Source organism: Anolis carolinensis, chromosome 1, assembly GCF_035594765.1.
Source record: "Anolis carolinensis isolate JA03-04 chromosome 1, rAnoCar3.1.pri, whole genome shotgun sequence".
Taxonomy (NCBI): domain Eukaryota; kingdom Metazoa; phylum Chordata; class Lepidosauria; order Squamata; family Dactyloidae; genus Anolis; species Anolis carolinensis.
In genome coordinates, this window is record NC_085841.1 from 178,642,361 (window position 1) to 178,667,073 (window position 24,713).

The 24,713-nt window shown below is 38.9% G+C and overlaps 1 protein-coding gene across 30 annotated transcripts in view; it reads left to right on the forward strand.

Annotated features, from left to right (window-relative positions):
• Positions 1–24,713, forward strand: part of lrrfip1 (LRR binding FLII interacting protein 1) — a 145,768-nt gene that overhangs the window by 39,860 nt on the left and 81,195 nt on the right. For 22 of the 30 annotated variants that reach the window (XM_062960681.1, XM_008113628.3, XM_008113674.3 and 19 more), the window contains exon 2: positions 23,910–23,996. In XM_062960681.1, coding sequence (XP_062816751.1) covers positions 23,910–23,996 — 87 coding nt within the window. Of the gene's footprint in view, positions 1–13,585; positions 13,640–14,374; positions 14,489–23,909; positions 23,997–24,713 lie in introns of those variants that run through there. The other 8 variants (XM_062960669.1, XM_062960718.1, XM_062960755.1 and 5 more) reach the window with 2 other exon arrangements.

Below are 24,713 nucleotides of genomic sequence, written 5' to 3' on the forward strand. Positions count from 1 at the left end.
GGTTGTAACCCTTCAATATTGAACATATGAGCTTTTAGAAAATACTCTTTAGTGATCCAAATAATTGTTTGTCAAGTCTTGCTTTCAGTAGATTTCCGATTCCAAAGCAGGAACCCTCCTTAACGGGGTATGCATTCTTGCTTGCAGGCCATAGTTCATATTGAGAAAACATAATCACTGTGAATGTTCAGTATTAACTCATGTCTAAATCATAATATGTATGGAAATTTTCTTCATTCTATTTGTTCCTTTTATCTTTTCAAAATTTAAAGGTTTCATTAAACAGAGTAAAAGTACCTAGGTTTTTTTTTTGCGAACTCCTTAATGAATAATTTTCCCCTTTTTGTTTCATTTTACCAAGCAGAGTATTATTCAAAGTGTTTCCCATGTATCTTTAGATGAAATAGGTACAGCAGCCCTATAGCAAAATGTGGCAATATGTGTATGTACAATTAACCCTCATCATTTGTGGGTTTCAAGTTTTGCAGATTTGATTATTTGATTTGATTAATATGTCATCTCTAGCAATTTCTCAGTCCAGTGTGAACTTCTGACAGAAGTTAATCATCAATTTGACGTGAGGACCTAGACATTCCTAGAGAAGTTTTCTCTCAAGTAAAAAAAAAGTGTTTTTTCTACTTTTCTGAATTCTAGTGCCTCTCACCCCCATGAATATAGAAAACCTACTTTATATCAAAAATATCACAGTTGACACTGAAACTAAGAGGATTGTCTATCTATGAATTTATGGCAGATATTAGATTCAAACGAAGGGCTTTCTAATTCAGAGATCAGTTACTTATTCACCACGCTAAACTAATAATTGTTAGTCTGTCTGCAATAATTTTTATTTTTTTTAAATGTGAGATTTAATTTAAATATAGCTTTAGTTTCTGCTAATGAAAGGTTATTTGGATAGAGGTGTGTGTTGGGGTCATAAAATTGGGGGAGCTGTCGTTGACAGGTGGCCAGTCTAGAAGCAGGCTAGTCTTCTAGTAGCCAATTTGGACTGAGTAAATGAGCATTTTGGGTGGCAAATACTGTATTCTTACAGCTTCTGGAGGAAATTTGTGTTTGACTATCACAACACATTTTAGATTTCTGGCTTCTGTGAAATAAGCAAATGATTTGGTAGGAGGAGAGCTAGCCAATGATCATGGTTCAGCTATAATTCTGAACTAATCATGGATTAAGCCCCATGGTGCTGAGTCTGTTTCTGTTCACTTTCAGCTGTTTTAGCTGTTTGACGGTCTTTATTTATTTTGGCCATTTTAGCCAAAGTGCATTTGTCTAGGAGATAAATAAATCATAAGAAGGATTATGATATTTGTCTTTGTACAGAATACCATTTTGATCATACATCATGACAAAAATGTGGTCAATAATTTTTAGCTTTAAACTCTGCTGAAATTAGTCGGCTTCATAGGTTTGTACAGCATACATGGTATAAACGTCTTGATTGCAAAAGTTTCTTCAAAATTGTAAATGTTTTATTCCTGTCTGTTTTTTACTTCCTTTGATAAAAACAGGCCTTTTTTGCTCAAGAGTTGAAGAGAGAATGGTTATGTGATTGTTTAGGAAAATGGAATGTAACCCAACAATGTAAAGACTATTTTCTGAGAAGAGTGAAATGGAGATAGGAGCCAGTGTCATGATCCCCATCTCATGCCATCTCCGGACACAGAGTGGAAAACTAAAATAAGCTATTTCTTCAAGATTTTGTTGTGTGTTAGGTTTTCTCTCCCATTTTAGGGTGGTATTAACCTCTGTTTATCCATCTTTACCATGTTTCAGTAGTTTTCGTCTCTTTTATAATCATGCTTTCCCATGAGGGCTATTTTTGAGATTTTTGCCTGTTGACATTCTCAGGATGGTTTAAGAGGTGGGATTCTCTGTGGTCTTTTATCTTGTCTGACAGCCATTATAAACGAATTGCTAGACTTAGTGCAATCATTAAGAGAAATTAGTGGTCTTTGGTAGTGTGCTAGAGATGGAAAGTATTACGATGATTGGCTACATCTTCTGTAAAGGACTTTAAGAAACCATACAGTTATAGCTCTATGATTTCACTTTAACTGCCATGGCAAAATCCTATGGTATCCTTGGAATTGCTGTTTGTGAATTGGTTTTTGGGATTTTCTACAAAAAAGCTCTACTAGCTTAAAAAACAATTACAAATCCTAAAATTTCATAGAACACAGTTATTGTAATTAAAGCAGAATCATAGTACTGTAATTTCCTAGTGCAGGGAATCTCAATCTTTTGTCCTCCAGTTGTTTAGGACATCATAGAAGTCCCTAGAAGTCCCACCCAGCTTGGTCAATCATCAGGAAGTCCGAAACACCCGAGGGACAAAAGGTTGGGAACCACTGGTCTAGTGTGAAAAGACCTTAGGTGCTAGAATGTTTTGTGATCTCAAACAGCACTAGAAAAGCCATGTTACCTTCAAGAATTGAAATTGAAACTCAATTCCAAATGGTTTCAAATTGACTTGCCAAATAACATACAATAGGTGTCTACCAGGAATAGAAACCTGTCATTAGTGGACTCACTTCAAGGAATGGTTTCCTAACAGATGTTCTTTAAGCCATCATAACATGTCAGATATCTGGGGAAAATTAGAGCCGCAACCTCTAATATATTAGCTTCTTATTCAAAGAGCTCTAGTTAGAGCTCTTTCAGTTAAGAAACATTATCTCCTTAAATCTAGGGTAGGAGACTGTGATGGATTACAGTGGTTTTCTGAGGTCATGGAAGGGAGTATTGGAACCTGAGTTTTATAAAGCCCACACTGCATGAAAAAAACATGTAAATTTTTACTAATCCCTTTAGTGATTTATACTATGCGTATCTCGGGCTAGCTGTTGTGGCATACAAAATGGTCAGGAATTAGGGATTTGATCAAGACTGTTTCAGTGTGTCCTCAGTCATACGTGCATATAGATATGCTCTTGTTTACAGTGCATAGGGACAGAGGGTAAGTATAAAAATACACATTCATTTAGATACCAGTGATTACAGAAAGAAAAAAAATTGGTTTACTACGAAGAGGTGAAATGGCCTCGTTATACAGTATGTCTCTTCATCTCCAAATTTGATATCTGCTGTGTCACTTGCACTCCACAAAATATTTCTCCACTTTGCCAGAAGTATTTGTGTGCCTCTCTAGACCCTCCAGCATGATTCTGTATATTCTTTCAGCCACGTATAGTAAAAATATACTCAAAACTAGCTGTGCCCGGCCACGCGTTGCTGTGGCGAAGTATGGTGGTATGGGAAATAAAGTATTGAGGAATTGGTGGTAGTTAAGGTCAAGGGTAAAGGTTTTCCCCAGACATTAAGTCCAGTCGTGTCTTACTCTGGGGGTTGGTGCTCATCTCCATTTCTAAGCCGAAGAGCCGGCGTTGTCCGTAGACTCCTCCTAGGTCATGTGGGATGATTACATGGAGCGGCGTTACCTTCCCGCCGGAGCAGTACCTATTGATGCACTCACATTTGCATGTTTTCGAACTTCTGGGTTGGCAGAAGCTGGAACTAACAGTGGGGGCTCTCTCCGCTCCCCCAATTCAAACCTGTGGCCTTTCAGTCCAGAAGTTCAGCAGCTCAGCGCTTTAACACGCTGCGCCATCAGGGGATATTATTTCCTAAAGGTTGTGAATATACAATATTTCTGATTGGGTTTTTTTGTTTGTTGGAGGCAAGTATGAATGCTGCAATTAGGAAAAATGATTAGGATGTAATGGCCTTGCAGCTTTAAAGCCTGGCTGTTTCCTCCCTGAGTGAATTTTTTGTTGGGAGGTGTTAGCTGGCCCTGATTGTTTCCTGTCTGGAATTCCCTTGTTTTCAGAGTGGTGTTGTTTGCGATATTTTATGTGCTTCTACTGTCTGTGGCCCTGAGAAAACAGAGGATTTTCCAGACTTTGATGATGGGAATACTTTGTTGGGAGGTGTTAGCTGGCCCTGATTGTTTCCTGTCTGGAATTCCCTTGTTTTCAGAGTGGTGTTGTTTGCGATATTTTATGTGCTTCTACTGTCTGTGGCCCTGAGAAAACAGGATTTGCCAGACTTTGATGATGGGAATACTTTGTTGGGAGGTGTTAGCTGGCCCTGATTGTTTCCTGTGTGGAATTCCCCTGTTTATTTACTGTCCTGGTTTTAGAGATTATATTGTTCTGCATTATTCTATCCCAGTAATTATTTCATATTAAAGAAGAATCTCACTTATCCAACATTCGCTTATACAATGTTCTGGATTATCCAACGCAGTCTGCCTTTTCATAATCAATGTTTTTGTAGTGTGTTTTAAATTCATTGTGATATTTTAGTGGTAAATTTGTAAATACAGTACAGTAGAGTCTCACTTATCCAACATAAACGGGCCGGCAGAATGTTGGATAAGCGAATATGTTGGATAATGAGGAATTAAGGATAACCCTATTAAACATCAAATTAAGATTAAGCACCAAAACATCATGTTAGACAACAAATTTGTCAGAAAAAGTAGTTCAGTACACAGTAATGCTATATAGTAATTACTGTATTTATGAATTTAGCACCAAAATATCACGATATATTGAAAGCATTGACTACAAAAATGCGTTGGATAATCCAGAACGTTGGATAAGCGAGTGTTGGATAAGTGAGACTCTACTGTAAATACTACATAGCATTACTGCGCATGGAACTACTTTTTCTGTCAAATTTGTTGTATAATATGATGTTTTAGTGCTTGATTTGTATAACGATTACCTAATGTGATGTTTAATTGGCTTTTCCTGAATCCCTTCTTATTATCCAACATATTCACTTATCCTGCCGGCCTGTTTACGTTGGATAAGTGAGACTCTACTGTGTATTTCTAATCTTATATTATCTGCTCAGAACTGGATTATCTGAGGCCCCTTCTTCACAGCTGTATAAAATGCACACTGAAGTGGATTATATGGTAGTGTGGAGTCAAGATAATCCAGTGCAAAGCAGATAATATAAGATTATAAATGGGTTATATAGCTGTGTGGAAGGGCCTTGAGTCTACACTGCCATATAATCCAGTGCAAATTAGATAATCTGTGGAAGAAGTCTAAGTGAGGCCTAAATCTGCCTGTCCCCTAACTGAAACCTGGCTGTCCCTTGGTTGCTAGGCAACCAAGTGGGCAGAGATTAGCCCTCTAAACTGGCAGCAATTGGATAAAAAAAATTATTGCTCTCCCTCTAATTAGGACTTTATTTTTCTTTTCTTTTTGTTGTATCAACCTTGAGGTGTGGATGATGGGTTGTGTTGTCAAATTTTGAGGTTGGGGGGCCTGTACTTTTGTTGTTTTGTGAATTGCCGTGATGCCATCACTCTTTTATATATATAGATATCATCCATGGTTTCAGGTATTCACAGAGATGGGTGGTTCTTGGAACATATCCCCCACAGATACAAAGGACATGTTATATTCAGAATAGCCATCTTCAAACAAGGAAAGGCTAAGGTTTGCAAGATAAGGGAAAGCACTAAAGCATTATTAGGAAAAATGCATCCTGTGGGCCAGGTATAGTTTTTTTCCACCAAGAAAAATTGACATCGTCATTTATTGTCAAAATTCCCTGGCAAGTAGCTAAATACACCCGTCAATGAGAAAAAGAACAAATAAAACTCTATGTAATTTTTTTTTTGAAAAAATCTGTTATGAAAATGTTATTTCATGTTTAATTGTGTGGTACAGTACTTACTTTGAAAGTAGTTGTTATACTCCAGAAATTTTGTATTTGTGGCTGCTGCAAACTATGTTGAATTGGTTGAGATTCTGTGATATATTCATTGAAAAATTATAGAAAAATGTGCTGCAGGGTGTCCCACAAAAATAAGTTTTTTAACTTTTTCTATGTTTTATGATAGAACCTATTAGGAAATGACAGTTATAACCCAGAAATAAAAATGTGTTACATAGGGTCCTTCCACACAGCCACATATCACAGAAAATCAAGGCAGATAATCCACAATATATGCTTTGAACTGAGTTATCTGAGTCCACACTGCCATATAATCCAGTTCAATGTGGATTTTATACAGCTGCGTGGAAGGGGCCATTATCATACTCAGTTTACTTCTTTTTAGTTCAGTATCAGTAGTCAACACAATAGCTAATCTTATGTTAATAAAAATAAATTTAACTATTTAAAGTTTGCTTCTGTGTAAGTATAAAATTCATAGTGTGAGTGAGGTTTTATTTGTTAACCAAGAGTAAGTTTTTAAATCAAAAATATTTAGTGCAGAATTATTATTATTTTAAATTCAGCTAGTTTTTAAACAGTTTTACATATAATTCAATATTGCTGGAACTTTAGTGGCACATTAAACACAGAGACAAAAATGTGACCTTTTTGGCCAGCCTGGAAAATGGCCCTGCTCATTAAGAGGTAGGTTTGATTTGGTGCCAAGCCTGTAACTAGAAATCTTTCCTCCAGAAATTCTCAAAGAGTGTAGCTGCCCATTCTTCCTTTAGGGTAGCAGAAGGGGACAGGGGATGATGGCATGGGGAAGCTAAGATACTACTTTGCATATCACCATAAGAGATCTTTGGCTCCCACCTGTCACAAATCTCTTGCTCCAGCAGGTTTCTAAAACAATGACAAAATAACAATAAGTTATGATTAAAAAAATAGAACAATACTTGAAAAAATATTGGAAACTAACACTTTTGACTAACATATCTGAAGCAGGGAAGACTACTTTTTATCAGGATTATATGTGTAGCATAATGGGTTGAGCATTGAAACAATGAGTTCAAATCTGCTTGGCAATGGAAACTCACTGGATGTCTTTGGGCAAGTCACATTCGCTCAGCCTCAGAGGAAGGCAAGGCAAACTCTCTCTGAGCAAATCTTACCTTATGGTCACCATAAGTCAGAAATTACTTGAAGGCACACAACAACCTTGCCTCGTGCTCTGAAAGCTACTCGAATAATTGTGAAGTAAGAAGCTATTTTGGAGATCTGGCCCTTGGTGTTCTGAGGCGTTTTTCTACTGAATTCCCACAATGGGCATTCAGGACCTTAGATTTTGTGTTCACAAAGAAGAGATTTACTCACCCATGTGCTTTAAAATAGGTTCTGTTGAAGAATTATGGATTTATTTTTAAGATGCCTCTGGAGTCTTTGATGCTTCACATTAGCCTCAGATATTGTCTTTTATTGAGACCAGTCTGCTTTCTAGAGGATCAAATCTAGTCTTTATTTTATGTTAAATACTTGGCTTAAATGATTGTCCTTTAAACCCAGTGGATTGAGTTTCCCCTTGCATTTTACTTTTTTGAAGGTGGCATGAGGTTTGTAAGTCTAGTGCCAGTAGACAAAGGCTTAGGGCATGGTGTTGGCAAGTGTTGTGCTGACTGGATGTCCCAGAACATTGTCCTGGCATTGAATGGTGGTGTTTCTCTGCATAATCGTAGGTCTAAGATGTTAGAGCCAGCTCTCAGAAGGATTCCATCTCTGCTTCTTTTCAGTTTATTAACAGGTAGATGTCACTCCTGTACAAGTGCAATTAGCTAGTGACGTGTCATTGCTTTGGAATGAACACAATGTTTCAAAGCAGCAATAAGGGACAATCAAAACTCATGACATGCAGAAAGTTGATGATACAAGTTCAGTTTCCCTTATCTGAAATGCTTGGGACCAGAAATGTTCTGGATTTTGAGGGTTTTTTGAATGTTTACATATACATAATGAGATATCTTGTAGCTGGAACCCAAATCTAAACATAACATTTATTTGTGTATCATATACACTTTATACATGTAACCTGGATGTAATTTTATACACATTAAAAACAATGTTGTTCATGAAACAAAGTTTGTACATATTGGGGGTTCGGAAAGCAAAGGTTCTGTATTTTGGAATTCTGAATAAGGAATGCTTAACCTGTCAGGTGTGTCTTCTGCCTAAATACCAAATGAAACCATTTATGTCAGGTAACCTCACTTTGCATTTCTCTGTAAAAATAACAAATTGCATACATAAATTAAATGCATACATTTTTGGGCCTATATCTCAAAATATAGAATGCAACTCCTTTTCTCTGGTCCTTTAGTCATAAGATGACAGCTACTCTTAGTTATCCCAACTCATTTCCCAGCTCAGAAAAAAGTATGCTTCTATCCCTTTTGACTGCCAGAGCTTGGGGAGCATCTTGGAAGACCATGCTTTCTCTCCTTATCTTACATTCCCCCCTCCCTCATTCTAAATCATGGGAGAAGGGGTAATAGTCGCAATGGGAGCCAGTGTGATGTAGTAGTTTGAGCATTGGACTACAACTCTGGAGACCAGGGTTCAATTCCCTGCTTAGCCATGGGCAAGTCACACACTCTGAACTCCAGAAAACCCCATATTATGGTTGCCATAAGGTATATAACAACAATGAAATGGTTGTAATCTTTATTTACTTGACATACAAAAATATTTACGTCCTGATTGGTAAGAAGCCTTTGCTGTGACTTAATCTTTTGGGTGGAGGACTCTGAGGACCCTCAAAGCAATGTTGGTACTCCAGTGGTTTGTGCATGTCATATTTTCCCCACACATTTTGGAATGGCTAGGAGAAGAGTACAGCTGGTAATGGAGGTGGAGAACTGGTGTAAAAAGAGGTAAGGCAGAATTTAAGATGGTCAAATTTTCTTTTATCTCTTTACCACCTAATGTTCTGTGAATTATGGTGAGAAAATATAATGCTCCTGTGAGTTGTAACAGGGAGTGGGTCCTATATTGAATAAAGTTAACATCTTTTTGTCATTCTGTTAGCATGAAGGATAACTTCTTCTTTTTTTAAAAAAAGCCTAAAATTACAATTAACAAGTGTTCATTCTTTGGTAAACTTGCTGTGATCTATTATTAGAAGTTTGTGTTTGAATTAATATCATCAGCTAGCAGGCAGATTGAATTTCGTTGTTTTGGTTGGATGTGTGTTAGAAAAGTGAGTCATCTAGACAATTATGGTTTCAGGCTGTTGACGTACAGTGGGAACTGCTGTTTCTTGTGCAGCCACTTGAATCACTAATCATTAAGAGGTAGGTTTGATTTGGAGCCAAGCCTGTCACTAGCAACCTTTTCTCCAGAAATTCTCAAAGAGTTCTGCCAGTGAAAACAGAGAAAAGTGTTCTTCTGTACAGACTTTCTGCTTAGAAGAGATCCTTGTGTTCTAACATCTACTTAATATTCCATTGAAATGGGATGCTTGCTTGCTTTCTGTGAAGCTGAGAAGCTTTGAGCAGTTCCCTTATTTTTTGCTGTCTGTCAAGAAGTGCATAAGCTGTAGATACTAGCAGTGATAACAACAGGATGTCTGTTTCCCATGTCATAATTAGGCCTGAGTATGTTTGAGAGTACATTTTGTTTGGTTAAAAGCTTACAAGGAGCCATTGTCCCTTGTTGGCAGCATCTCAGCGTGGCCATGCTTGACAGTCAAGGCAAAGCAAGGGAAAAAGGGTGTCTGCCAAATTCTTCAGTGGGCAGGCCCTCGCAAATCTGGCATGGTTTGATGGTTCAGTGCTATAAGCCAGGTTCAAAACATTACAAAGATGAGGTGATTAAGCCAAGGATGGGCTACAGTGGCATCAGAATCTCTTTAGGGTTGGTGTCAATAGCTAAGATACTATTGATATCAAAGTGGGAGGTGGAAAAGGTAAAGAACCTCTGGAAATGTAATTTGCTTGATTGGTGTCTCTGTACATGCAAAGCCATTTCCTGCATTTTGTCGCATTCTGCTGTTCCTCATCAATATGGCCAGGAAATGGGCCCTAGAAATTGAGCCTCATGAATATGTCCAGAAACAGAGCCTTAGACACATTTCGGAGCAGTGTTGCAGCAACGCTCTTGGTTAAATTGCTGTGGGAATCACACGTTGTCCCTGCCTTTAAGTGACTTGGCCTCCATTTCTCCTCTGACCAGGGCTTCTTAAACCCTTTCCACTTTTTTGTCTAAGAAATTTTTATATGACCGTGGATATATAAAATAGGTATATAAATCAAACATTTACTGGTAATAACTCATAAAGAAATTTATTTTTAAAACAGTTCTTCAGCATATATGTAATTTTGCCATTTATTAAAGACTAGCTGTGCCCGGCCACGCGTTGCTGTGGCGAAGTCTGGTGGTATGGGAAATAAAGTATTGAGGAACTGGTGGTAGTTAAGGTAAAGGGTAAAGGTTTTCCCCTGACATTAAGTCCATTATAAATGGGTTATATAGCTCTGTGGAAGCACCTTGAGTCTACACTGCCATATAATCCAGTTGAAATCAGATAATCTGTCTCTTATAGGCAGTGTGAAAGAGGCCTAAGTGAGGCCTGACTCTGCCTGTCCCCTGGGCTGAGTCGGTTGCTAGGAGACCAAGTGGGCAGAGCTTAGCCCTCTAAACTGGCAGCAATTGGATAAAACAATTATTGCTCTCCCTCTAATTAGGACTTTATTTTTCTTTTCTTTTTGTTGTATCAACCTAGAGGCGTGGATGATGGATTGTGTTGTCAAATTTCGAGGTTGGGGGGCCTGTAGTTTTGTTGTTTTGTGGGTTGCCGTGATGCCATCACTCATTTATATATATAGATGAAAGCCAATTTGCGTAGTAATAAGATTGATGTAGTTGTTTATATTTACATAAAGAATCACATTTTAGCTGAATATTTGTTACTGCAGGTCATAGAACATCGTCAAAATGTTTCCTGCCATGCTCACATGTTTGATTTGTAGCTTCAAGTGGCAGAAATATACTTGATTGGTTCTCCTTTTTTTCCTCCTAAATTGGGGGACCACAATGAGGTGTTTTGAGGATTTGTACCTCCAACTTAAAAGATTTCAGGTTGCAGAATGGGACATGTGCCTGGAATGGACCCATACCAATCTCCCTCTTTTTGTTTCCATCATGATATGTTCACATACATGCTCTCTCTCTCTCTCACTCATATATATATAAATATATCTCATTTCCTCCCCCTGCCCCACCAAAAAAAAAAACCCAAATAGGGATTTGGAAGGGATATTAACTAATTCCTTCCTGCTAGACTGAAGGCAAATTCTTCTTGAATTTTTAATCGTAGATGACTGATTTTTGTATATTATTGAATATGGTTTATGAAACCAGCTTAGTTTTTTAGAATCAAAATTTGAAGGAAGTATTTCTGAATTAGAAAAAAGAGCCATCAATAAAATTTGGCATTAGAAGGCTTTTCCATAAAGTACAGCTGAAGCATTTGCTGCATGTTATTGCTAACAGATTCATATGTATATCTTAAACAGCCACTAGGAGGCAAGCTAAACAAGTTTCCTAACATTCAGTTATGGGACCTCAAATGGGGTCATGGCCCACAGTTTAAGAAAGTTTGTCTTAGAGGTCTATACAGATGGGTATGTTGTGCTCGGTTCAGGGTTGTGTTGTGTTCCTTAAGGGCTGAAATAAAATATAGTTCCTCCTTTGATTCCTTCCTAGAAGTTGTAATGATGGAGCCAAACTCTTTCAGGGCTACACAATGAACATTTAAACATCCAAAACAGTGACAAGAGTGCCCATGTTCTCTCCCCCACCCCAACTGTTTGCAAATTCAGAGTAAGGTTCCAACATTTTGCGAATTTGGTTTTGACACAGCCTAAATCCTGACATTCACTAGCTTGGAAAGTTTAAAAATTGCCTTTCGACAAACAATGGCTGGCTGGCTGGTTGAAAGCAATGTAATTTTTGAGAACAAGTGGAGCAGCCAGATTAAGTTAGCATCTCTTTGTCTTTAGAAGGAGTCAGCGAGACTGAAGAAGCTCAAGTCTCAAAACCTTTAAGACTGTTTCAGTAGCAAATTGGTGCTTACAAGTACCCATTTGCTCTGTTCTATTGGTATCGGTTTGGTAGCGGTCATACTGTAGACTTAATACTTATGTTAGATTTTATATGTTCTCAGGTTTGGTGGAGTTATTTCCCTATGGTCATTTCAAGGATGGGTAAAAGGCAGCCTTGAGACAGCATACAGCCCCCCCAGAATCCTCACACTGAACTTTTTTTCTGGCCGAAAATGAGGTCGAATTATTGCAACTTGTGTAGTATAAAATGCCCATAGGGAGAAGGAGGGCTGTCTGTGTGGCTGTAGATCTTACAAGTACCCATGTGGAATGAGGTTTCAGCACATGTTGTAATCGTATGTGATTAGGGTATTAGAACTTGTATGTTATTTAACCTGGTCTCGTTTTTCTGTCTCCTTGTGCTCTAAATTTCTGTTGTATCCTTAAAATGAAATGCAGATTGTCAGATATCATAGGTGCTTTGATAACTGGGAGGGTACAGTTTGCAAAGATGCAGTTGTATGGTTCTGTGGTTGCCCTGATCCTTTCTGGATACACTTAATGTTTGACATGTAGCTGACCTGCCCAGTTCTTGGTAACAGGCCCCATCATGGCCCTGAAAACTTCAGATAAAAGTTAAGTAAATTGCCATTGTCTCCTGTGGCAAAGAAAGCACACAATAGTTTTAACTATTAGTGGTATGTTTTATAATGATCTTATGTGGATTAATCCTTATAAATTCACACTTCAGTATCATTTGTTAGTACTTGCATTGGAGACCGACAATGAATGCCAGGGACTATAGGCTATATTTCACCACCTCTGAGTATCCCCTGCCAAAGAAAACCCCATGAAATTCATGGAGTTGTCATAAATTGACAGGCAATTTTGAAGACAAATGCACACATACTCTTTTTAGGAAACATGAAAGCCCCCTTGTTAGAACATGGAAACTTAAACAAGTGATTGAGTATCTTGGTCACTGAAATGAATGTAAGAACTTTTTGGGTATGAAATCCAAATCTGTATGAGATTGTCTTGCTATAGGTATATATTCGCTGATTGTAGGGGTTGCATCAGGAATGTTTTTAAAAAGAAGCAGGAAATACTCTTTTCTGTATGACTTACTATAAGGAGTAGGCGAAGATGATACAGATATTATTTTTACCTTCGAACTGTAGACATATCAAGAAATGCAGCAAGTATGTACTTTGTGCCCCTGGAAGGAGGAAAACCAGGTTGTTTGTGTTTGTGCACCTTCTGAGCCAGATGACTGCCTACTGAGTCAGGAATGGCGCTGTCCCATAAATTATCACCTCCCTCCCAATCCCAACTTTGATTCTGCTGTGAAGTCCTGAACAGTAAGGCTAGCAGGAAGTTTTCATTGCAGATTTAAATGTAGGGAGTGGAAATTTTGTGAGAGTGTTTATGCTGTCCTTCAGATCCTTTTACAAGCGGTAAAGAAGAAATGCAGGGTAGCACCATGAAGAGCAAAGGTATTTCACACTGCAAGCACACAGCAAAGGCTTTCCTGTTCTTTTCTGCCACTCCCCCAGGCTGAGTGCTCTGCAAAGCAGGCTGTCTTCCTTTGACAAAAGGAGGAGGATTTTCAGGAGAGACAAGTTAATCTTTCTTGTGGATGAACAGGTCAAAAGCTAGATGAGAAGCTCTGGATGCTTCATAAAGGTGGTTTCCTTGCTAGTATCTGTGTTGCTTTAGTGCTTGTGCTCCTTATCTCCTTTTAGAGTCTTTTGTTTTATGTGGATTTTGGATCTAGCATGTGAATAGCACTTTCTGCAGCCATGCAAAGAGCAGCAGAATGCCTGAGTCCAGATGCTCAGGTAAGGGAGAAAAAAACACAGCTTTCCTTGCCCTCTGTGTTTCCAACTTGCAAAATATATTTGTCCCATCTTCCTGCAGTTTGATTACATTGAACGTAGTTGTGCCCCCTGTTTTGTGTGTGTTAGAACAGTTTATGCAGACTTCTGAGTTGTAAATATTTTTCTCAGTGTTTGGATTCACTTGAGGGGTTTGAAAGACAAATGACTGGGTTTTTAGGGGGGGGGCGGGGGGGAGAATCTTATTGGGAATGCTTTTGTGTTACAGAAAATTCCCTGACTAGTATCGCAGATACGAACCATTTTGTTGCTTGCATAGCAAGTCAACCCTAAGTTTTATAGGGTTGTCCACAGTGGGGATGCACATATAGACATGCTATAGAAAACAAAACTGTAGTGCTGGTTAACTACCACGTCTTCATTTAGGAAACTATGCTTCCTAATGCAGCAATTGCTACTTTCAGATGTGTTGCTTTCCTTATTTAGCTTATAGCCTCTGACTCAAGTGAGGGAAACCTTCTTGTTGAATCAGGAAGGTTCTTCAGGCTTGACAGTCTTTGGAAACTTCTGGGGTCCGTAAAATAGGCCATGACTAGTTCAGTGCCTACAGTGACTGGGGGAGATGTTGTTTTGTGTCAGAGTTTACTTAATCCCTTTCAACCTTGAAAGAAAGGTGAATGCAGTAAAACATTCCACTCCCTCAGTTCCAGGTATTCAAACATACTCCTTTTATCATTTTGCTGAAATAGTCACATGCATTTGTGTGACAGAGAAAGAGAAAAAGGAAGAGAGACTGAGAGAGAAAAAGCTCCCTGGGAGCAGTTGTCTCAGCACTTTAAAACTGTGGAGGAGGTAATCTTCTTTGTCGTTGGGAGCATTATGGATTTCTGCTTTTGTACAGGGTATGTTGGATGTGAAGTACTTCCAGAAATGTGTGGGTGTGGTATGACTGACAAGTGTGCAGTGATTAGCAAGAAAGTGTATATTTGTATAGGATGAAGACAGACAGGAAGTGAGGTGTGAGGAGCACCGTTTGGGAAAGACACTTGAGACAGATCTGTGTTATAAGTTGAGGGAGAATACCATATTTATTCAAATCTAATTCTCATCTTTTTTGGCTACATTACATAGCCAAAAGTGAGGTGCGTGTTATATTCGGTGACACATTAGAACCATGCATGTAAACCCATCTGTGCTCCTCCATCAGGTCAAGTCTGGCTTCCCAACTGGCCTCATTCACAAGACCTTCAAAACCTCTTCCTCAGTTTTGAAGGTCTCGTGGATGAGGCCTTAGTTGGGAAGCCACTGTGCATCTGTCAAGAGCCTAATGGAGGGGCAGGGCTTTCTCTTCCCTGTCAGCTGTTCTGGAAGCTGCGCATTACATTTGACTGCAAACCTTGTTTTTTTGCAATGTGCTGTGAATTTTTTTTTTTGCACCTAGAATCATAGACTCATAGAATAATAGAGTTGGAAGAGACCACATGGGTCATCTAGTCCAACCCTCTGCCATGCAGGAAAAGCACAAAGTACCCCTGGCAGATGGTCATCCAGCCTCCACCTAAAAACCTCCAAGGAAGGAGCAACAGAGAGTTCCTCTATGCGGTTTACCTCATGTATTATTTGTAACCTTGTGCATGAAAGAAAGTTTGGGAGCATTAAACTATTAGAACCCAAATGTGTTACTATGTCATTTACATATATGGACAATTGTGGACTTTGGATTATTTTGGATTTTGAAATTCCTATTGAGGGATGCTCAGTCTATTGTACAACTGTGTTAGATGATACTGAGAAGTCATAACATTAAGTACACAACACCATAGAACTGTAAGTAATCAAATAATCTTTGGAATTTCTTTTTAAAAATACATACTGTTTGGTTACTATTTGATGGACAATGTATTTGAGCATATTGTAAGTGCCAAAGGTAATGTTAGGGAGCTTCTACAGTATTGTGAGTTGGATATTGAAAAGGTCCCGACAAAAGTACTGTAAAGAAGAAAAGAGTTTGAAGACATTTCTCATTCCTCTCCTAGTAGTTACTGAGGAAACAGCACAAGAGATGACAATTGGGAGGATCACCACAAAGAATAATCAAATATAGTTATGTTGCAGGGCATCTGATGATGGACTTCTGACCTTAAGCATGCACTTTGCCATTTCTTTTGCCCCAGTCTCTGCTATCAGTTCAGAGACACAAGGTCAGCTTGTTTGTGCTGCCAGACATTGAAAGGTTAGTTTTTTAAATACTGCAACTCCTAGAATTCCTCAACCTATTTTCTTATCCTCTATGACTGCTTTTTCTTAAAAAAGAGGTGAGCTCAAGTGTGTGTACCCCTTTAATGAGAGAGAGAGAAAAAATAAAGCTTTTACTATCTCTTCTTCCTCTTTCTATATACAGGAAGCTACTCTTATGCTGTTTAGGCACCCAGTGTAGTTATAGAAGTTGGTATGTTGGATTAGCACTTTGGGAGACTAGGGTTCAAAGCAAAGCTAGCTCTCAGTTTAAAATTCCGGTTGCTCCTGACATGAAAAAAAAATTTTTTTAAAGGAATCTTTGAGATAATGTTGCAGGGATCACCAGCAAAATGTTAGCTGTAGGATTATTTGCCTTAATGATGCTTGTTCCACCTTACTAAAGTGTTTAGGGGAAAAAAACAATTTGGCACAGTCCAATGTATGCTGTATAGATGGAAATTGTGGGAATAATATATTAAAGCAGACCTTTCCTAACCATGTATCGTGACATGTTAGTGATATCGAGCTAGATTTCGGTTAGGGATTTCCTTTTAAGGGGAAATCCTTGCTCCTTTTTTGCCCCGCAGGTCTGAAGATCCTGGCAAGGGGGGGGGGGGAGCCACTATACATCAAGGTTTAGCCAGAAAATCTCACCGTCCAGACGAGAAGAAAGAAGACCGAGTTGTTTTATTCAGTTTCAGCTGAAAAGGATGACATCTGCAATCGCTCGTCAAGAAGTCATAACATATATTTACATATCAACAACTTTTATAACAAAAATATGGGAGGCGCGGATTGAATTTTGCGCTACCCCTTTCCCCTGCCTCCTATGCGCTGATTGGTCCTTAAGATGGCGGCGGGAACCCTCGGCCAATCAGAGGGCTCCCTACGCCTCGGGGTCCCCCACCAATCAGGGATGAGGAGGCGGGCTTATCTAGGAACAATGGATTTGCCGGGGATTAACGAGGGATTATGATTGAGTCATTGAGTAAATGTCCAGAAGGGGTTTCTAGACTGTTTCTTGGGGTGTAAATATACAATTTTGTCTGGCAGGCTCTGCCAGACCGTGGTGAGTCAGATGGGCTGCATTTGTTTTTGAAAGGTGTCCTGTCCATGTTGACAGCCGAGGTGATCGTGCCTTGATTGTCTCTGTTGTTAAGTGGTCCCGGAATCCGGATGGCTGATGGCCCTGCTCCGATGTCTTAATGGGAAAAAACTTAATCTATTGTCCATGCAAGGGGAATCTGACAGTTTCCTGGTGTGAGGAATTATCTCCCTCTGGGGTGTGTTGCAACTTGTCCATTTAATTCCTAGGTCAGGTCTCGGTCATTCTTTAATATAAGACATTTTTCACAAGGATAAAGAAAAGGAACAGGTAGAGTACATAATTCATGCATAAGAACAATATTTTCCCTTCGTTTCCCAAGCCTTTTATGGTGTGGAATTCATAAAATATTATAAAAGTCCACAGGAGTCAAATCTGTGGCTCTCTGGGTGAAGCAACCCCTTCGGGTCAAAAGGTCAGCGGGAGGGGGCACTCCAGGGATGAGGGTAGTTCATGGATTGGGGCAGGGGCTCTGGGTGGCCCCCTCATGCAGTCCGAACTTCGGCAAGCCTGCCCTTGCAGAGAAAACCGCGCCGCAATGCAAGGGAACTCCGTTTTGACATTTTTTGACAGATGACAATCAGCTGATCCTCCTCTGAAAACCTTATCAATTTGCGAGCGGCTGGTGTCCTTTTGACGGTGAGGCGTTTTTAGAAAGGAATATGAAAGATGAAACAAAGGAGATATGGCTAGAAATAGAAGCTAGGGGTAGCCCATTGTTCCGCGACTCGCCCAGCGAGGGAGGAAAAGGAGGGAGGGCAGAGCCGCGAGAGGGAATTCATGCTCTCATGCCATAGGGGATACAAAATAACTCTTATTTGAGATGGTTACAAAGTCCAGGGTTTAGAAAGGCACAGAGAGGAAGCAAAGGATACATTTTCTTTAAGCGGCTGCTGGGGCATGTTTACACAGTCGAATTGGTCTCAGCGTGACTCTTCCTGATCTGCGGAACTCATCGCTACAGGTCAGATTAAACTAAACGCAGATGGTCGCCCGGGTTCGACCACATTAGCGTGTCAGCTGCAGAGTGTAGGTGTGTCATGTGAAAGTAAAGAGATGCCTCTGTGTCTGTGTGAAATAAGCAATACCAACTTGCATGTATTTTCATGCAACAAAAGTGCGGATTAGTGTAATAAAGATCTGAGAAATGTATGTTGTTATCTTACGATTCATAAGGGTAAAGGTAAAGGTTTCCCCTGACGTTAAGTCCAGTCATGTCTGACTCTGGGGGTTGGTGCTCATCTCCATTTCTAAGCCGAAGAGCCAGCATTGTCCGTAGACACCTCCAAGGTCATGTGGCCGGCATGACTGCATGGAGCGCCGTTACCTTCCCGCTGGAGCAGTACCTATTGCTCTACTCACATTGGCATGTTTTCGAACTGCTAGGTTGGCAGGAGCTGGAGCTAACAGCGGCCGCTCCCGCCGCTCCCGGGGTTTGAACCTTTGGTCTCCAGCTCAGTGCTTTAACGCACTTTGCCACCAGGGCTCCTCTACGATTCATACACTTTTTTTTTAAGTGTACGATTCATACACTTAAAAAAAACCCTAAATGAAATATTTTTATGGGAAATGTTGTGTCCCATATATTTTGTTATTAGAATTTATGTATTTGTCTGGTTCTATTATAAGGAGTTGGTTTAACCTCCAGTTTGCTAGTAAAAACGAATTACCGTGTTGTGAAATGATGCATGTATAAAAGGTATATCACCCACATGAAAGCTCTGGTGGTTTGGATGTTGGAATACAGTTCCTGAGACCGGGGTCTGTTTTCCTGCTCAGCCATGAAATTCACTTTAGTAAGTGCATTCCTCTTCTGAACAAATTTTGCCAAGAAAACTATATGATAGGTTTATCTTTGTGGCGGCATAGGCCAGAAACAACTTGAGGGAACATAACAACAACGAGTATGTAGAGAAACATAGCACAGTTCTACAAGAAAATTGTGTACGTTTCTTCTCTTTGCTAGAATGAGTTGGTCATAATAGGCCGGTTGACAATGTTTTTGCCAGAGTGATGGCATGGAAATGAGATATGTCTAAATGGGTACAGTCCTGTCCCAGGATTGAACTCTCAGCCAAAAACTTGCAGTAAACTTTACAAAGCTAGATTGTGTTTTTGTTTGTACAATTTGGGCTAAATATTTTTAGATCTCTGCTATGTTATTTGTACTGTATTTGCAATCACCTTCACATAGGCATATAATCCCAAGCCAATAATAATAATAATAATAATAATAATAATAATAATAATAATAATAATAATTGTATTTCATGCCCACCTCTCCTAGTGGCTTGAGATGGGTTACAGCATACTTAAAACGCATCGACATTGTAAAAATTCAGTAAATACATGTATTAAAATGTATTTCTATAAGAGATACATATTAAAGCATATTTCTATAAAATATATATTAAAATAGAACAGAGATGTATCTACAGTCCCTTGCTTGTTATCTGTCATTCTCAAATAGCAGCTTGCTCCACTCTCAGCTGTGCTATATGATTTGTTGTTGTTGATGTGAATATCTATTCCAAAATAATACTATGTAAATAAAAGCTGTCATGTGAAATGTGTTTCTGTCATGAGGTGATGTGATCATTTGTATTGTAGTGTGTATACTTTTCCTTCTGTCATGCATGTTTGGTGCATTTTTCAGATGTTCTAGTGGAAAGTCTTTCCTATATTTTCTACAGAGTTGAACAGTTTTATATATTCATAATACTATATTTAGTCAAGTCTCTCACTTTTTTGGGGGAAATTACATGGCTAAAATTGAGATGCACATTAGATTTGAATGCACATTAGAATCACACACCTTAACCCACCAGTGCTGTTGGGCAAGAGATCTCAGCTGGGGACAGAGGAAGGAGAGGCAGTGGTAGCCATGAAAAGGCCTGTGGGAAGCTGATGGTGGCCGTCAAAAGGCTGATGGGAAGGCCAGGCCTAGGAGTGCAGCTTCCTACCAACATTTTCATGGCCACTGCCGCCACACATTTAACAACAAATCTGTTTCTGTGATGCACATTTTCAAAATTGAGATCTCATTACATTTGATGTAGCGTTATGCTTGAATAAATACGAGTACTTAATGGAAGAACTGTTTCCCTGTGATATTGAAACTCATGGCTATTCTCTCAGGGAACTTTTGTCTGGTCTTCTCCTCCATGTATTAGAAATATCATAAGTTTGAGCAGTCTTTATGTCCTTGCAATGATTGAAATACCTGAGATTTTTTCATGTTTATTTTACTTTAATTTTTAAATTTTAACGTGTGTTTGTTTATGTAACCCAGAAACTACGGTCGTTAACACCTCCAAAATCATTTATGGAAGAAGCTGGGTGGGATGCTTTTAATGTCATTTTAAAAATACATAATTAATGCTTTGTTGTTAGTTACAATTTTTGCCTGATTACAAGATTATAGTGCAGGTGCTTCTGGGTGACCTGTATTTTTTTAAAAAGGAACAAATACAACAATAAAAAATGACTGTTTCCTGTTAAGCACAATAGAGGCCTGAATTGAGTCTTCTTCTCCATTTACATATGTGTACGGTGTACAGTTTATTTCAAATGTTTTTAGAAAGCTATGCATCATCTAAAAACTATTTTAAAAGTAACCCCGCAAGGACTGGAAAAGGTTTTGTTGGAAGGCATTACTTGTATTTTAGAAATCAAACATGGTTACCTGAGCCTTAAGCAATAATGAGAACACCAGAAATGCTCTCCATCTTTTAATAAAATAGTGAAAAAAGCAATCTGTGAAGACAGTATTAAAATTAAATTTCTCACATGATAGGAGCAGTGATTTGGGAGGTGGACGTGGAATGACAAACAACATAATGAACTAGGACAAATCTGGCCATGTTATTTATGTTGTAACAAGCCTGTAGTGGTGGTTAGTGCTTCACCAAAGACTATCGAGCTTAAAGCAGCAATTAAAATCAATCCTGAACATGTCTTCATGTTGATTTATTGTCAGTTTCCCATATTCTATATTTGGGCAAGGTACTAGAACATGTAGTGATCTCCCAGATCCAGGGGCTTTCGAATGAGATGATTTATCTAGATCTATTTAAATCTGATTTCAGGCTTGGTTATAAAACAAAGATAGTTTTTGGTCACCTAAGTGGATGACTTGAACGGAATCACAGGGTCTGTATCTCAGTTGGTTCTGCTGAACCTTTGATACCATTCACCAAAAAAAATTTCTGGACTACCTTACTGGGATGAGACTTGGAGTAAGTAAGACAGTAAGTAATTCATTACATTCCTATGAAAAGAAAATAATAGATCCAGCGCTAAGAAAGGCACATGAGGCATTGGCATTGGCAGTTAAGGCTTCATTAACAACATCAATGTTTGTAAGAGTAGGTATGTTACGAGTTTAGGAAATCTTGGACACAAAAAATCGCATTGTGTCACATAATAGTCACACCCTTATTTTGGGGGTCCCAAAATGATTTTGTTCCTTTCCTCGCATAATTGTCATAGTGGTATGAAACTGGAAAATCCCCTTCCCTCCCCAGTACAATTTAAATGAACACAAGAGCTCTGCTATTTGCTTTCTTCTCCCTTAAAGACAGTTTGAAAACAGATCTTTCTCCCTCCTCTTCCTCTTGGGGGCAAGACAGGATTTTTTAAATATAAAAAAACAAGCTTAGAGGAGTTTTGGTTTATTGTTAGAAGTGAAAGGTTTGAAATTTGACACTTTATTTAGCATGGAAGGATCCAATCCCATTTTAGTACAAAAAATGCATTTGAACGTTCCAATACAGTTGATAAATTCCTATGGTGTGAACATAAGGCTTACACTGGAAACATGTAGCAGATTCATGTGTGGTCTATTTTTGTCACATGGATGTTAAGAGAGTGGAATCAGTGCTTTTATTTATAGATTGTAGTTGCAGGCAGAAACCTGTTTTTCATGTCAGCCTCTTCCCCAGTGTCATTAAGGCAATATATGTAAGGGAAATGTGAAAATATAATTATTTTTTAAAGTTTCCCAGGTATGTTTAAAAGAAATAAACTCTGCCATGTACCTCTTACACCTATTTATAAGTAACCATGTTATTATTTTAAAAATCTGAAAAGCAACAGTAACATGATACTTCTTTCTGAAATCTTTCATTAGAGCCTTCATGTTTGAATGCTATGTCATAGATATATTATTTATCATGAGAAAAAAAGCCTGGCTTTTCCCCAATGTTTCTATTTATTTTCCCAGGCCTTCCCATTTCTAGTTGGGCATAAAACAGCTATCGGTATAAAGTGCTTGTTGGAGGGATTAATGGCAGTAATTCTCCTTTAAAATTAGCTAGTAGAATCATAGAATAGTAGTTGGAAGAGACTTCGTGGGCCATCCAGTTCAACCCCCTGCCAAGAAGCAAGAAAATCACATTCAAAACACCCCTGACAAATGGCTATCCAGCCTCTGCTTAAAAGCCTTCAAAGAAGGAGCCTCCACCACACTTGGCGGCAGAGAGTTCCACTGCCAAATAGCTCTCCTTACAGTGAGAAAGTTCTTCCTAATGTTCATGTGGAATCTCCTTTCCTGTAGTTTGAAGCTTTTGTTCCATGTCCTAGTCTCCAGGGCAGCAGAAAACAACTTTGCTCCCTCCTCCCTATGACTTCCCCTCACATGGTCATTATGTCTCCTCTCAGCCTTCTCTTCTGCATGCTAAACATACCCAGCTCTTTAAGCTGCTCCTCATAGGGCTTGTTCTCCACATCCTTGATCATTTTAGTCACCCTCCTGTGGGCACATTCCAGCTTGTCAACATCTCCCTTCAATTGAGATTCCCAGAATTGGATACAGTGTGAATCCTGGTGTGGTCTGACCAAGGCAGAATAAAGGGGTAGCATGACTTCCCTGGATTTAGACACTATATTCCTATTTATGCAGGCCAAAATCCCATTGGCTTTTTTTGCTGCCACATCACATGGTTGACTCATGTTTAACTTGTCCACGAGGACTCCAAGATCTTTTTCACATGTACTGCTGTCGAGCGAGGCCTCTCCCATTCTGTATCTTTGCATTTTCATTTTTTCTAACAGAAGCTGTGTTGTCTTGGAATTGGATAAATGGCTTTTTCTAGATTAGGTTGTACTCTCCCAAAGGAGCAGGTACATAGCTTGGAAGTAGCCCTAGATCCATCTCTGTACTGGAGCCCTAAGAGGACTCAGTGGGCTGGAGTGTTTGGCAGCAGGTTTGACTGATACACTTTCCTGGATAGCAATAACCTACCCATAGTAGTCATGCACTGGTAACCTCCTACTTAGGCTAATGTAGTGCACTTTATATGGATCTGCCCTTGAAGAAGACTTACAACTGTGGCTAGTGTGAAATGCAGCCTCATTCAATTCTTCTTTTTTCACAACCTCTCATTCCCTCATTCCCTTATTCTAAATTAGATGGATATCTCGTATTTAAGAAACACAATCTTACTCTAAACTCTCATTGCTCATTCCAACCCTACCAGTCTAATATATGCCCTGTGCGATTGCTTGAAGCAGTCACCCTGTCTGTCACACTCATGTTCTCTCCTCTGTCTTTCAGCAATAGTTTATTAAATTTGGTTGGACTGAAGGAAGGTGGAAAGGACAGGATATGTTTTTTTTCTTTAATGTTCCAAATACCCCAAATATCTAGGATTGTGTTTTAAATGCTGTCAATGTGTTGTTGTTTTTTACTTCCACCCACTTTTTGTGTTGCTGATTCTTGTGTTTCTGACTAGTAGCACCACAGTCAAAAAGAGATGACACAAATTAATTATCTAAATTGTTACTGCAAAAGGTAACTCAATTCATGTAACTTGTTACTTCTAAGCTTTCATAATATCTCAGAATACGCAGACTAGTGTATAGTTTAATTTTAAGTATGATGGTAATTTTGAAGTGGATGAAATTTAGTATTGTTCCTTCTTTCCATAGGCTGAAGCAAGACTCGCAGCAAAGCGTGCAGCACGAGCTGAAGCACGAGAAATCCGGATGAAGGAACTTGAGAGGCAACAAAAGGAAGTATGTTAATGACATTTAATTAGGTGTTTCCATTGTCTTTATTGCCTTAAGTACAAAAATTGTTTTGCAGTCTTGTAACCCAGTTACAAAAATGGTATTTCAGGACTCTGAATGACTAATGGTTGTAAGAATTCGGTATTCAGATCTGGAAGCATGAAGTGTGTGGTGATGCTTTAACATATCTTCACATTGTAGTAGTATAGCACAAAATTTGAAGAGACCAGAATTACAATGCATACTTTTGAGTATTGCCTTTTATAATGTCATGAAAAAAGAAAATTTTATATAGGGTGGAGATTTTGACTCTTCAGGGAATCCAATGTCTTTTTTTAAATTTTTGGTTCCTAATCACCCATTAGTGAAAGGAAAGGAAATTGGAAGCAGTATTTTCCACTTAGAAGTCGAATCGCCTTGGGTCTTCCTCTTCAACAGCTGGAGCATTGTTATTCCCTTGATTTATTATGCTTTCTCTATTGGATGAAATTATAGTCAGTGCCTGCATATTTTCTTGGGGAATGAAAACTAGAAGAACATGTGTCAGGCACATTCACAAAGCAGGCATTAATGTCTAATTTGATGCTGACAGTGGTTTACAAGATTGCTTGCTGTTGTTTATTATCTGCATCTTGATATTTAATCAGTGGGCAATATCCTCTTTGAAGACTTCAGTTACAAATAGAAGTAACAGTTGTAGCAGGAGGGCTTTTCAACATGCCA